Raw genomic sequence first — 13,363 nt, 5'->3', positions numbered from 1 at the left:
AGGCAAAGAGTAGTGATATGTTTGTCTGGAAACACAAAAGAATAATTACAGACACTAAAATGTCAAAAACATGCTCCACTGTTTGATTAGAATGTAAAGGCTGATATCCATTCCGCTCTTAAATATTGCTAGGAAGGTATAACTATAAATTCTCAGATCTGTTATTATGCTTTGCACTAAATGCACTTTAATAACCATAACGCACTTCTTTAGAGTAGATTACTCAACTCCTTAGGCTAATTCAGATTCTGCAAGCACACCTTTCCAGCATAAGCTGTGACAGATTTGACTGTGTTATCCTGACTCCAATACATTACAGCACCTCAAAAACAGGGATGACCCTACAGAATAGACTGTTTTGCAGCCCGTCCAGTGGTGCAACACTGATAAGCGATTTGACTTTGAGAAAGGTACCCGAATGTCTGATACCTTTTTATTAAATCGAGTACTCTAATTTTCGTCAAACACGTTTAGATACTAAGTCACTCGGGTCTGGACTGAGTTACCCTATAATGTGAGTCAGCCCTTACCACAGACGCCAATTACGAGAGCAAGGGCCCTTACCACGGACACCAATTACATTCGCTAGTTGGAGATCGGTAAACTGTGTCACAGTGTAGTGGAACACGAAATAAAATTTAAACCAAGTAAACAAAATTATTATTAAATAAACTCATATTCTACCCTTTCTCGCTGAGTTGCAGTAATATATTAGACGCTTACTCACGCGAATTTAACCACCTCAAATAGTATTCGACGTGCTGCTACATGCCACTACTCATTATCTCAGTGAAACTATAACTCAAAAGATAACATTAGCGTATTACTAGGCTAGACAGATCAAGTGGTATAATCGCGACACAAACCCCAGGACATGGCTCCTGGTGCCTTATAAATTCGTCACTATTGTTAAACGTACTGATTTTTGTTCATTATTCACAGTCATGATAGGTTCAAGTTGCTGTGTTTAGAAACTCACGATGGATGAATCCATCGTCATTCGCAAACAATTACAGTTATAACAGTCATACATTACTAGTTGCTGCACTGTGATGCTGAATATTCGAATAAGCTAACCCGTGAGATCAACTGTAAGCGAAATACAATATCAGAAACGTCAGTGTTCTTTTATCGCAGTTAGCGGTTGTAAAGCTGAGTTGAAGAACACGGTATAGCACCTCGAAATCGAAATACAGCATTTATAAAAATGTAAAACTTAAGTTGATTCCTTGAGACGATAGTACACACCATACATGGACATTCAAGATCAGTATTATGGTCGGTTCTTCCAGCCAACTATGATTCTTATTGTTCAAGCGACTCTACCTGCCAACTATGATTCTTGTTGTTTAAGCGACTTGCGAATTGTAACTCAGCGTTTCACACTAGTACTTTATATATTCCCGAGCCGGTGCAAGCAGTTCAGACATCGTTAAACTAATTTATTTCCAATACAGAGGGACACCAGTGATGATGCAATGTCTTGAAAAATACGTAGTTTTCAGTTTCGTTTACATATCACAGGCCCTTTCATTGTTTAAATAAAACATTTTCATGGAGCACTTATTGTGTTACGGATTTTACTGCCCCATTATTTCTAATGTAAGATTCCACTGTAGCTCACGGTACTTGCTCTTCAGTACTAAAAATTATATATTGCTTTCTTTCTTTTGCTTGCGCATTTTTCCTGCAGTGACGCAGGGTCGGCAAGGTTAATCGTATTTGGCTAGGGTTAATTGAAGGGGTGGCCCGATGCCCTTCCTGCCACCACCCCGTACCCCCGGGACGGAATTAGTGTACCCCAACTGTCTGTGTCTAGTGGAATCCATGGAATAGTGCGAATGTGTGCAGACGTGGGGACCAGCCCGGTATTCACCTAGTGGGATGTGGAAAAGCGCCTAAAAACTACATCCAGGCTGGCCAGCACACCGGCCTCCGTCGTTAAGACGCCGGGTGGATTCGATACAGGGCCGGCGCACCTACCCGAGTTCAGGAAGCAGCGAATTAGCATACAAACCATATATGGCTGCGACAACAGATTTCAGGAATACTATTTGGAATGTCACAATGTGTTAGCTATAGAAAACTAACTGAAAACAATAATCCATTTCATACGCTTATCCTCAGTCTATTCTGGGAGCCGTTTTGTACTACAAATAGCGCAATTTTCTCTTGTTCAGATGAATCTAGTACCGAAACTGTGTTATAAAAACCCCTTGAGTGTACCAGTGCAATTAAAAGTAACCAGATACCAGCATATTGTTTTCGCTACTGTAAGTCATCATCAAGTGCATCATTTTTGCTCATAAGAAGAGTTCAACATTCAATAACTCGAATAATAGCTGCGTTAATTTTTCAGATGGCGAGGATGTTGAAGTCGGCTATGTCACAGTTGAAGACACCACGGGCTCTCGCAAACTGTGCTCTGACCCTGAGTCTGATGATAACTGTCTACCATTCCCCGAGCCAACAATCACCACACATCGTCAAGGTGGAGCCCTCATTTGTGCCACATCAAAGACGGAAGCGGGGGGTAGTGGAATCATTATTCGGAGCTGTGTCGACCATTCGGGCAGCCATATCTATGGAGGACCCGAGCAGTACAATCAGACCTGGCTAATAGAGGACAACGTGTACAGCGATTACTCGTACGTCAGCAAAGAGCAAGACAACGTCGGCGTGGCCGAGCGTTACTGGCTCTTCTCCGATGGCCGGTACGTTTACATACCTCCATATGTGCCTCTTTTCATAGAACAGAATACAAACACGTCGGAGGGTCAACTATGTTTCTTTGCGGAGAACAAGCCACCTTACCCAGTTAATCGGTCAGAGACTGTTCTGGAGTTCACAGTCTGCTACTACGAAAATGCAAGGGTAGCGCACGAAGAGGCCATCGCAGAACACTTCGACAAACCCCTAGGCATTCCAGACGAGCGCATGACCACGCATCCCATATGGTCGACGTGGGCGCGTTACAAGAGAGACATCAACGACACGACAGTGAGGCAGTTCGCGAACGAGATAGTCGATCACGGCTTCAGCAACAGCCAGATTGAGATAGACGACAAGTGGGAGACTTGTTACGGCAGCCTCACGTTCGACCCCAACAAGTTCCCTGACGTCAGAGCGCTCGTAGACGACCTGCACGCAATGGGGTTCCGTGTCACGCTGTGGGTGCACCCGTTCATCAACTCTGACTGCGAACCGCGTTACTCGAGGGCGCTGGAGGAGGACTGGTTCGTCAGTGACTCCGAGGGCAGCACCAACACCAGCTGGTGGAACGGCCAGGGCGGCATCATCGACTTCAACAGCGTTGCAGCTTCGGGCCAATGGTCCTGCATGCTCTGGGTGAGTTGCGCTGCTGCGAGTTTTGGACATCTGTGGCTCCGACTCGTTTCTTTCCAAACGATGCCAGAATATTTTCTGTTTGTGGTAAAAATGGTACGCATATCAGCCAAACTTTTTGTGATATATACATACACAGACTGAAGCGACAGATGAAAAGTTGCACCAAGGCTGGGATTAGAACCCGGGTGTCCCGATCACTAGGCAGAGCACTAACCGCTACCCCACACTGGAGCAGTGGCTTTGCACAACTGCTCTAACTGCAGTAGCATGCCTCCCTTCTGAATCCAAATTCCCATTCACGCCTCAGCTCCCTCGAACTCCCCCTAAACTCTACCAGTATTGCTGAGGATCTCCAACTCCACTGGAAAACGATATAATTGAGAGCCTCTGCAATGCTCTCCACACGGATGTGCAAAGCCATGGTGCCAGGGTGGCGTAGTGGTCAGATTGTCTCCTTAGTGAGCAGGAGAAGGGTTTTCGAATCCCGGCCTGATACAAATTTTCATTTGCCGCTTCAGTTTGCATGTATACATCATAGATCTTTGTGACTTGAAAAGATCTCTGTAATTATACATTTGTACATGGTTAAACTTCTTGTGTTGCACTGCGCGTTACACAATAGCAGGAGTCAGGAGCTAACTTCCTTTGCAGTGTAGTCTGGCTGTAAATACTTTGCTGCTGGCCACGTAACTTCCCGCAAAATTTGTAAATGTTTCGAATTAAGTCGGGTGATGCTGAGGGAATTAGATTAGGAAATGAGACACTTAAAGTAGTAAAGGAGTTTTGCTATTCCGGGAGCAAAATAACTGGTGATGGTCGAAGTAGAGAGGATATAAAATGTAGACTGGCAATGGCAAGGAAAGCGTTTCTGAAGAAGGAAAATTAGTTAACATCGAGTATAGATTTAAATGTCAGGAAGTCGTTTCTGAAAGTTTTTGTATGGAGTGTAGCCATGTATGGAAGTGAAACGTGGACGATAAATAGTTTAGACAAGAAGAGAATAGAAGCTTTTGAAATGTGGTGCTACAGAAGAATGCCGAAGATTAGATGGGTAGATTGAATAGAATTGGGGAAAAGAGGCGTTTGTGGCACAACTTGACTAGAAGAAGGGATCGGTTGGTAGAACATGTTCTGAGGCATCAAGGGATCACCAATTTAGTACTGGAGGGCAGCTTGGAGGGTAAAAATCGTAGAGGGAGACCAAGAGATGAATACACTAAGCAGATTCAGAAGGATGTAGGCTGCAGTAGGTACTGGGAGATGAAGAAGCTTGCACAGGATAGAGTAGCACGGAGAGCTGCATCAAACCAGTCTCAGGACTGAAGACCACAACAACAACAATATAATTTCCAACCCATCTGCGGTAGGTAAGTTGGGGATAGCTGAATTCAAAAGAGACCATACGTTCATATGAATCGCATTTGACATTTACATCAACAGTGTAATGTAATGGGAGATATAGAAATGTCGTAAGGAAAAGTAAACGCTCTACATAGAAAATTGTTAGACGTCATCTTCAACCTTTGCAGTCCCGTCTTCCTCAGTTGCGAGTAATATTACGGTATATTGATAATTTTTACTTTATGGACCGTTTGTAGGAAATCGTCCACGCAACCTGCCACTGAAGATGCCTTGCAGAAAATAAAGGCGAAACGCGTATGGCACTAAAATTGTGTTTCATTCAGTTTCTGTCAGACAGTCCATGAAGTAAAAATTGTCATGTCTGTTCAACGCTGATCCAAAGGAAACATGCAGCTATTGTCAATGCCGTTAAAATACTTCTGGGTATGTGGCAGCATTGTCAACATTTAAAATTCTCCGACGTTCCAGTCACTTTGGAAATGGCCTTTCTCAGAGTGTCTTGTTAGGCAAGGACTTCGCCAAACAAGAGGCTGACAAGGGAACTTCCCCATCGCACCCCCCTCAGATTTAGTTATAAGTTGGCACCGTGGATAGACCTTAAAAACTGAACACAGATCAATCGAGAAAACAGGAAGAAGTTGTGTGGAACTATGAAAAAATAAGCAAAATATACAAACTGAGTAGTCCACGCGCATCATAAGCAACATCAAGGATAAAGTCAGCTCCGGAGCGCCGTGGTCCCGTGGGCAGCGTGACCAGCTGTGGCACGAGGGGTCTTTGGTTTAAGTCTCCCATCGCGTGAAAATTTAATTTTTTATCTTCAGTTTATGTGACAAACTCTTATGTTTTCATCACTTTTTTGGGAGTGATTATCATATCCACAAGAAAACCTAAATCGGGCAAAATAGAAGAATCTTTTTACCCATTCGCCAAGTGTACGAGTTAGGTGGGTGGACAACATATTCCTGTTATGTGACGCACATGCCGTCACCAGTGTCGAATAGAATATATCAGACGTGTTTTCCTGTGGGGGAATCGGTTGACCTATAACCTGCCATCAAATGTTTTCGGTTGCCATTGGAGCGGCACGTCCTTTCGTCTACTAATCGCACGGTTTTGCGGTGCGTTCGCAAAACACTGACACTGAACTTATTACAGTGAACAGAGACGTCAATGCTCGAACTGACAGATCATAACTTTGCGAAAATAAAGAAAGTACACTTTTCACTCGAGGTGGATTTGAACCAAGGACTTCTCGTTCCACAGCTGCTCACGCTAACCACGGGCCCACGGCGCTTCTGTGCTAACATTAGCCTTCGTGTTGCATATCTTGCGCATGGACTACTCAGTTTGTATATTTTGCTTATTTTTTCATAGTTCCACACAACTTCTTCCTGTTTTCTCGATCGATCTGTGTTCAGTTTTTCAAGGCCTATCCACTGTGCCAACTTATAACCAAATCTGAGGGGGGTGCGATGGGGAGGTTCCCTTGTGAGTGTGGGCTGTCCAGATCATTCTATCACCTAAATGAAGTTACACACAACCTAGTTGCTGTGTAGTGTATCCAAAGATATTTTGATTTTCAACCATACGACAAAAAAGGGATACGTAGTATCGATAGTCACCAAGGTGAGCAGCAGATTTAAACTATCCATATACTGATAGCTCTATCGGTTATCACCAACCACTAACTAAGCCAAGATCAACTATTGTGCATTGTTGCTCTCACTTGAACTCAGTTGTTGTTTTATTAATCAGTTCACTTCCTATCTGTAGTTGCATTTAATGTGATTGCTACTGTTTATTGTTTTTGCACTGTGTGCTGTTTTCATAACTTCTAATTACGGATAAGTTTTATTGACAAGATAGAAGAGGAAAAAGCATTTTGATTCATTCGCTAGCGTTACGGTAAGTTAAAATTATACTCGCACAACTATAGTAGCGTCATTTCCTACCTACAGCTGTTTAATGTTCGCACTGGAGTCATTATCTGGATACTGGTAGCAATCTGAAGCTGAAATAATTCAGTGCTTCACAAAGTAGAGGAGTAGTAAGACCAGTGCATCAAAACGCAATTGGACTTGCCTGTGTTGCCCAAAAATTGTGTTGATAAACAAAAATTTTGCCCAAACATCCGTGGTTGCATTTCATTAAAAAATAATTTCTCGAAATTCTACCATTAGTGCCGGCCAGAGTGGCCGAGAGGTTCTAGGCACTATACAGTCAGGAGCCGCGCGACCGCTACGGTCGCAGGTTCGAATCCTGCCTCGGGCATGGATGTTTGTGATATCCTTAGGTTATTTAGGTTTAAGTAGTTCTAAGTTCTAGGGGACTGATGACCTCAGAAGTTAAGTCTCATAGTGCTCAGAGCCATTTGAACCTGCCGTTAGTAGTCCAAATGGCAAAATATCGCGCAGTCCGGTCACCCAGTTGGTAATCAACTACGAAAACCAGTTCCGGTATGGAACGATGGGGAGGGGTTTGTGCAGATTGACAAGAGTATGTGATGACAGCACAGCCTACAGTTCGTTCGTTTATTAAAGATTTTTTTCAGCGAGCTGCTTGAATTCGATCCAGTTAACTGCGGCCTGCATCTGCTCCGCCCTTTCGTACAAAATCTATTACGGTCTTCTAATGTTGTAATAACCGACGCCAGATATTCCATGTAAATTTAATCTAAATGTATGCATTCGTACACCATCAAATGACCAGATACACACAATTAAAGGAAAAACATGCTGTATCAAAATTTTTCCTTTTGTTCTGATCCATTCCATGCTGAAACAATTTACAAAAACCAGATTTTCCCAAATTCTGTAATGACCGGTCTAGATTCATGCGTAAAGGCGCTGAACTAGCAACGCCTGAATTCAGGAGGTAACATGGTTGTTCGAATATATCCGCCGGCTACCTTGAAATGGGTTTCTTTGGTTTCGCATTTTCAATTTAGGCGAATGCCGTTGTTGGTCGCTTATTACAGGTCACAGCCAATTCCTTCAACATTCCTTTCTTTCCTCACAGATTCTACTTCTCTTAAATGCAGCCTCACTGCTTAAAGGGAAAGAACTGTATCGAAGGCGAACAGGGTATCTCTTCGTAGATTCCCAGCGACAAAAACATCACGATAAATCGGTACGGATGTGACAGAAGGACAGTCTTAGTGTCACTATCCTACAGCACCGGGTCAAAATATGACTGTTACACGCTTACTCCTGCTGAGGCAAATGGAGAACATCGTTTGGTTCTTTTTGCATTTGTTGTGGACTACGATTGGCCTTAAGGGGCTTATGTAGGCACCATTAAAACACACAAAAATGTTTTTTTACCATTTTTTCGAAACGAAACGGAGTCGCGGATTTGAAGACGGTTACGCACAGAAGATGGTTAAAATTTTTACGGTAGCTTCCTAAGATCCCGATCTCAAACAATCGCGAAAATTTTCTTGGTATCTTTATCTGTTTCTGAGATACAGAAGTACAAACGTCACCGTACTTGTAAATGTAAAATGCAACGTAAAGTCTGGGATGAGGCGAAAATGTAGTTTATAAAACTACGTAACGCAGACAAATATGGTGTAAAGCTTCTCCGTTATCATCAGAAGGGTTCTGGGAACCACATGCTGTAGTACTGAAGCACATGCAAAATACTTGTGCACTTAAAATTCAATTTCACATAAGTAAACTATCAAAATGTAACTGACCCATACAGTTCTTTCCATATGAGTAACATGCTCTGGTGTAGCAGGGAAGAGAAGGAAAAATGCCTCTACTGGAGCGCAAAAAAGGTGAATATGCTCACTTTGAACAGTAGGCGTTACATTTCAAATGTGTTAAGACCCTTGCCTCTACCCATCATTCGATCCCTGCGAAAACCTACGTTTCAGCAGGATAACGCACGACCACATGTTACATCTCCTGTACGGGCCTTTGTGGATACAGAAAATTTCGACTGCTGCCCTGGCCAGCACATTACCCAGGTGTCTCCCCAATTGAAAACATCTGGTCAATGGTGACCGAATAACTGGCTCGTCACAATACGCCAGTCACTACTATTTATGAACTGTGGTATCGTGTTGAAGCTGCATGTGCAGCTGTACCTGTACACGCCATCCAAGCTCTGTTTGACTCAATGCCCAGGCGTATCAAGGCCGTTATTACGGCCAGAGGTGGTTGTTCTGGGTACTGATTTCTCAGGATCTATGCACCAAAATTGCGTGAAAATGCAATCACATGTCAGTTCTAGTATGGTATATTTGTCCAATGAATAACCGTTTACCATCTGCATTTCTTCTTGGTGTAGCAATTTTAATGGCCAGTAGCGTAATTCTAATATAATGTATTGCCTCTTTGCTATTAAAGCACAGTTTAGTCTTCTAATATAAGCTTCACTTTAACCTTTCCGAACGCCGGAAGCGCCGTGCTAACGGGAGCGGGTATCCATGCAGGTCGAACCAAATTCGAGTCATTTTAAACTAATCAGTACCATTCGTGCCATGTAACTGCAAACTTCAGAGCTTTCTCGTGCATGTTCGCATATTCCACATTTTAATTTTTTTTATACTTAATGTGATATGTTTTACACCTTAATCCTGCATATTATACTCCCTTGAGTGCATAATAATGCACTGCGTACATAAGAGTGCATTTTCTTAATTTTGCTCCATAAAATATGGAATTTTCCGAAAGAACGTTAAACCATTTTATTCACAATGGTCTCGGGACTTTCAGCAAGCACAGATATAATCTGGTTACTTTACAGTGCTGTGTTTTGGCAAACAACTACGAGGCAGTCATGGTCTACTCTCCCTTCAGCTTCCAAGGTTATATTACACTCTTCTTTCAATTTAGATTTGAGCTGAGGAAGTGATCAGGATCAAAGAACGTGAATTTTTCGGGTGTCAGCAGCCTTTTCAGTAGTTGCAGGTGCAACAGTCTGGATGATTGACTGATCTGGTCTTGCAACACTAACTAAAACGGCCTTGCCGTGCTGGTACTGCGAACGGCTGAAAGCAAGGGGAAACTACAGCCGTAATTTTTCCTGAGGGCTTGCAGCTTTACTGTATGGTTAAATGATGATGGCGCCCTCTTGGGTAAAATATTCCGGAGGTAAAATAGTCCCCCATTCGGATCTCCGGGCGGGGACTACTCAAGAGGATGCCATTATCAGGAGAAAGAAAACTGGCGTTCTACGAATCGGAGCGTGGAATGTCAGATCCCTTAATCGGGCAGGTAGGTTAGAAGATGTAATAAGGGAAATGGATAGGTTAAAGTTAGATATAGCGGGAATTAGTGAAGTTCGGTGGCAGGAGGAACAAGACTTTTGGTCAGGTGAATACAGGGTTATAAATACAAAATCAAATAGGGGTAATGCAGGAGTAGGTTTAATAATGAATAAAAAAGTAGGAGTGCGGGTAAGCTACTACCAACAGCATAGTGAACGCATTATAGTGGCCAAGATAGACACGAAGCCCATGCCTACTACAGTAGTACAAGTTTATATGCTAACTAGCTCTGCAGATGATGAAGAAATTGATGAAATGTATGATGAGATAAAAGAAATCATTCAGGTAGTGAAGGGAGACGAAAATTTAATAGTCATGGGTGACTGGAATTCGAGAGTAGGAAAAGGGAGAGAAGGAAACATAGTGGGTAAATATGGATTGGGGGAGAGAAATGAAAGAGGAAGTCGTCCGGTAGAATTTTGCACAGAGCATAACTTAATCATAACTAACACTTGGTTCAAGAATCGTAAAAGAAGGTTGTATACATGGAAGAATCCTGGAGATACTAGAAGGTATCAGATAGATTATATAATGGTAAGACAGAGATTTAGGAACCAGATTTTAAATTGTAAGACATTTCCAGGGGCAGATGTGGACTCTGACCACAACCTATTGGTTATGAACTGTAGATTAAAAAAAAGGTGGATTTACGGAGATGGGACCTGGATAAACTGACTAAACCAGAGGTTGTACAGAGTTTCAGGGAGAGCATAAGGGAACAATTGACAAGAATGGGGGAAAGAAATACAGTAGAAGAAGAATGGGTAGCTCTGAGGGATGAAATAGTGAAGGCAGCAGAGGATCAAGTAGGTAAAAAGACGAGGGCTAGTAGAAATCCTTGGGTAACAGAAGAGATACTGAATTTAATTGATGAAAGGAGAAAATACAAAAATGCTGCAAGTGAAGCAGACAAAAAGGAATACAAACGTCTCAAAAATGAGATCGACAGGAAGTGCAAAATGGCTAAGCAGGGATGGCTAGAGGACAAATGTAAGGATGTAGAGGCTTATCTCACTAGGGGTAAGATAGATACTGCCTACAGGAAAATTAAAGAGACCTTTGGAGAAGAGAGCCACTTGTATGAATATCAAGAGCTCAGATAGAAACCCAGTTCTAAGCAAAGAAGGGAAAGCAGAAAGGTGGAAGGAGTATATAGAGGGTCTATACAAGGGCGATGTACTTGGGAACAATATTATGGAAATGGAAGAGGATGTAGATGAAGATGAAATAGGAGATACAATACTGCGTGAAGAGTTTGACAGAGCACTGAAAGACCTGAGTCGAAACAAGGCCCCGGGAGTAGACAACATTCCATTGGAACTACTGACGGCCTTGGGAGAGCCAGACCTGACAAAACTTTACCATCTGGTGAGTAAGACGTATGAGACAGGCGAAATACCCTCAGACTTCAAGAAGAATATAATAATTCCAATCCCAAAGAAAGCAGGTGTTGACAAATATGAAAATTACCGAACTATCAGTTCAATAAGTGACAGCTGCAAAATACCAACTCGAATTCTTTACAGACGAATGGAAAAAGTTTTACAAGCCGACCTTGGCGAAGATCAGTTTGGATTCCGCATAAATGTTGGAACACGTGAGGCAATACTGACCCTACGACTTATCTTAGAAAATAGATTAAGGGAAGGCAAACCTACATTTCTAGCATTTGTAGACTTGGAGAAAGCTTTTCACAATGTTGACTGGAATACTCTCTTTCAAATTCTAAAGGCGGCAGGGGTAAAATACGGGGAGCAAAAGGCTATTTACAATTTGTGCAGAAACCAGATGGCAGTTATAAGAGTCGAGGGGCATGAAAGGAAAGCAGCGGTTGGGAAGGGAGTGAGACAGGGTTGTAGCCTATCCCCGATGTTATTCAATCTGTATATTGAGCAAGCAGTAAAGGAAACAAAAGAAAAATTCGGAGTAGCTATTAAATTCCATGGAGAAGAAATAAAAACATTGAGGTTCACTGATGACATTGTAATTCTGTCAGAGACAGCAAAGGACTTGGAAGAGCAGCTGAACGGAATGGACAGTGTCTTGAAAGGAGGATTTAAGATGAACTTCAACAAAAGCAAAACAAGGATAATGGAATGTAGTCGAATTAGGTCGGGTGATGCTGAGGGAATTAGATTAGGAAATGAGACACTTAAAGTAGTAAAGGAGTTTTGCTATTTGGGGAGCAAAATAACTGGTGATGGTCGAAGTAGAGAGGATATAAAATGTAGACTGGCAATGGCAAGGAAAGCGTTTCTGAAGAAGGAAAATTCGTTAACATCGAGTATAGATTTAAATGTCAGGAAGTCGTTTCTGAAAGTTTTTGTATGGAGTGTAGCAATGTATGGAAGTGAAACATGGACGATAAATAGTTTGGACAAGAAGAGAACTTTCGAAATGTGGTGCTACTGAAGAATGCTGAAGATTATATTGGTAGATATCATAACTAATGAGGAGGTGTTGAATAGAATTGGGGAGAAGAGGAGTTTGTGGCACAACTTGACTAGAAGAATGGACCGGTTGGTAGGATATGTTCTGAGGCATCGAGGGATCACAAATTTAGCATTGGAGGGCAACGTGGAGGGTAAAAGTCGTAGAGGGAGACCAAGAGATGAATACACTGAGCAGATTCAGAAGGATGTAGGTTGCAGTAAGTACTGGGAGATGAAGAAGCTTGCACAGGATAGAGTAGCATGGAGAGCTGCATCAGACCGGTCTCAGGACTGAAGACAACAACAACAACAACAACATGATTATTAGCGACAGAGTTGTCGGGATAAACATATCTGATGTTGGTGTGTTCGACAGACTTTCTAGAGTAATTTTTGGTAGAGAAAATGCAAACGATCTGGAATTATTCAACCTTATACTTTACAAAATTTCCTCCTTTAAATATTTATCTGTCGCTTCTTGCAGTGGAGAAACATTAATCTCTGCAGATGTACGCGTTAACCTATATTAGGAGAATTTAGGTTGTTATTTAATAACGGGAAAATGCGAACAAGAAGTGACCGAGACGTGTAACCAATGGCACCCCATACCATCACGCCAGGTGATACGCCCGTATGGCGATGACGAATACATGCTACCAATGTGCGTTCACCGCGATGTCGCCAAACACGGATGCGACCATCATGATGTTGTAAGCACAACCTGGATTCATCCGAAAAAAATGTCGTTTTGCCATTCGTGCACCCAGGTTCGTCGTTGAGTACACCATCGCAGGCGCTCCTGTCTGTGATGCAGCGTCAAGGGTAACCGCAGCCATGGTCGAGCTGATAGTCCATGCTGCTGCAGACGTCGTCGAACTGTTCGTGCAGATGCTTGTTGTTTTGCAAACGTCTCCATTTGTTGACTCAGGGATCGAGACGT

General features: G+C 42.5%; 1 protein-coding gene across 1 annotated transcript in view; it reads left to right on the top strand.

The window, feature by feature from the left end:
* LOC126413187 (myogenesis-regulating glycosidase-like) overlaps nucleotides 1-13,363 on the top strand; it is a 54,746-nt gene that overhangs the window by 22,987 nt on the left and 18,396 nt on the right. Inside the window, exon 2 of the mRNA XM_050083083.1 lies at nucleotides 2,360-3,348. Within this exon, the coding sequence (XP_049939040.1) occupies nucleotides 2,360-3,348 (989 nt within the window). The remainder of the gene's footprint in view (nucleotides 1-2,359; nucleotides 3,349-13,363) is intronic.

Source organism: Schistocerca serialis, chromosome 7 (assembly GCF_023864345.2).
Source record: "Schistocerca serialis cubense isolate TAMUIC-IGC-003099 chromosome 7, iqSchSeri2.2, whole genome shotgun sequence".
Lineage (NCBI taxonomy): Eukaryota > Metazoa > Arthropoda > Insecta > Orthoptera > Acrididae > Schistocerca > Schistocerca serialis.
The sequence above is the reverse complement of the archived record's forward strand: the minus strand, read 5'-3'. Positions and strand labels throughout refer to the sequence as shown.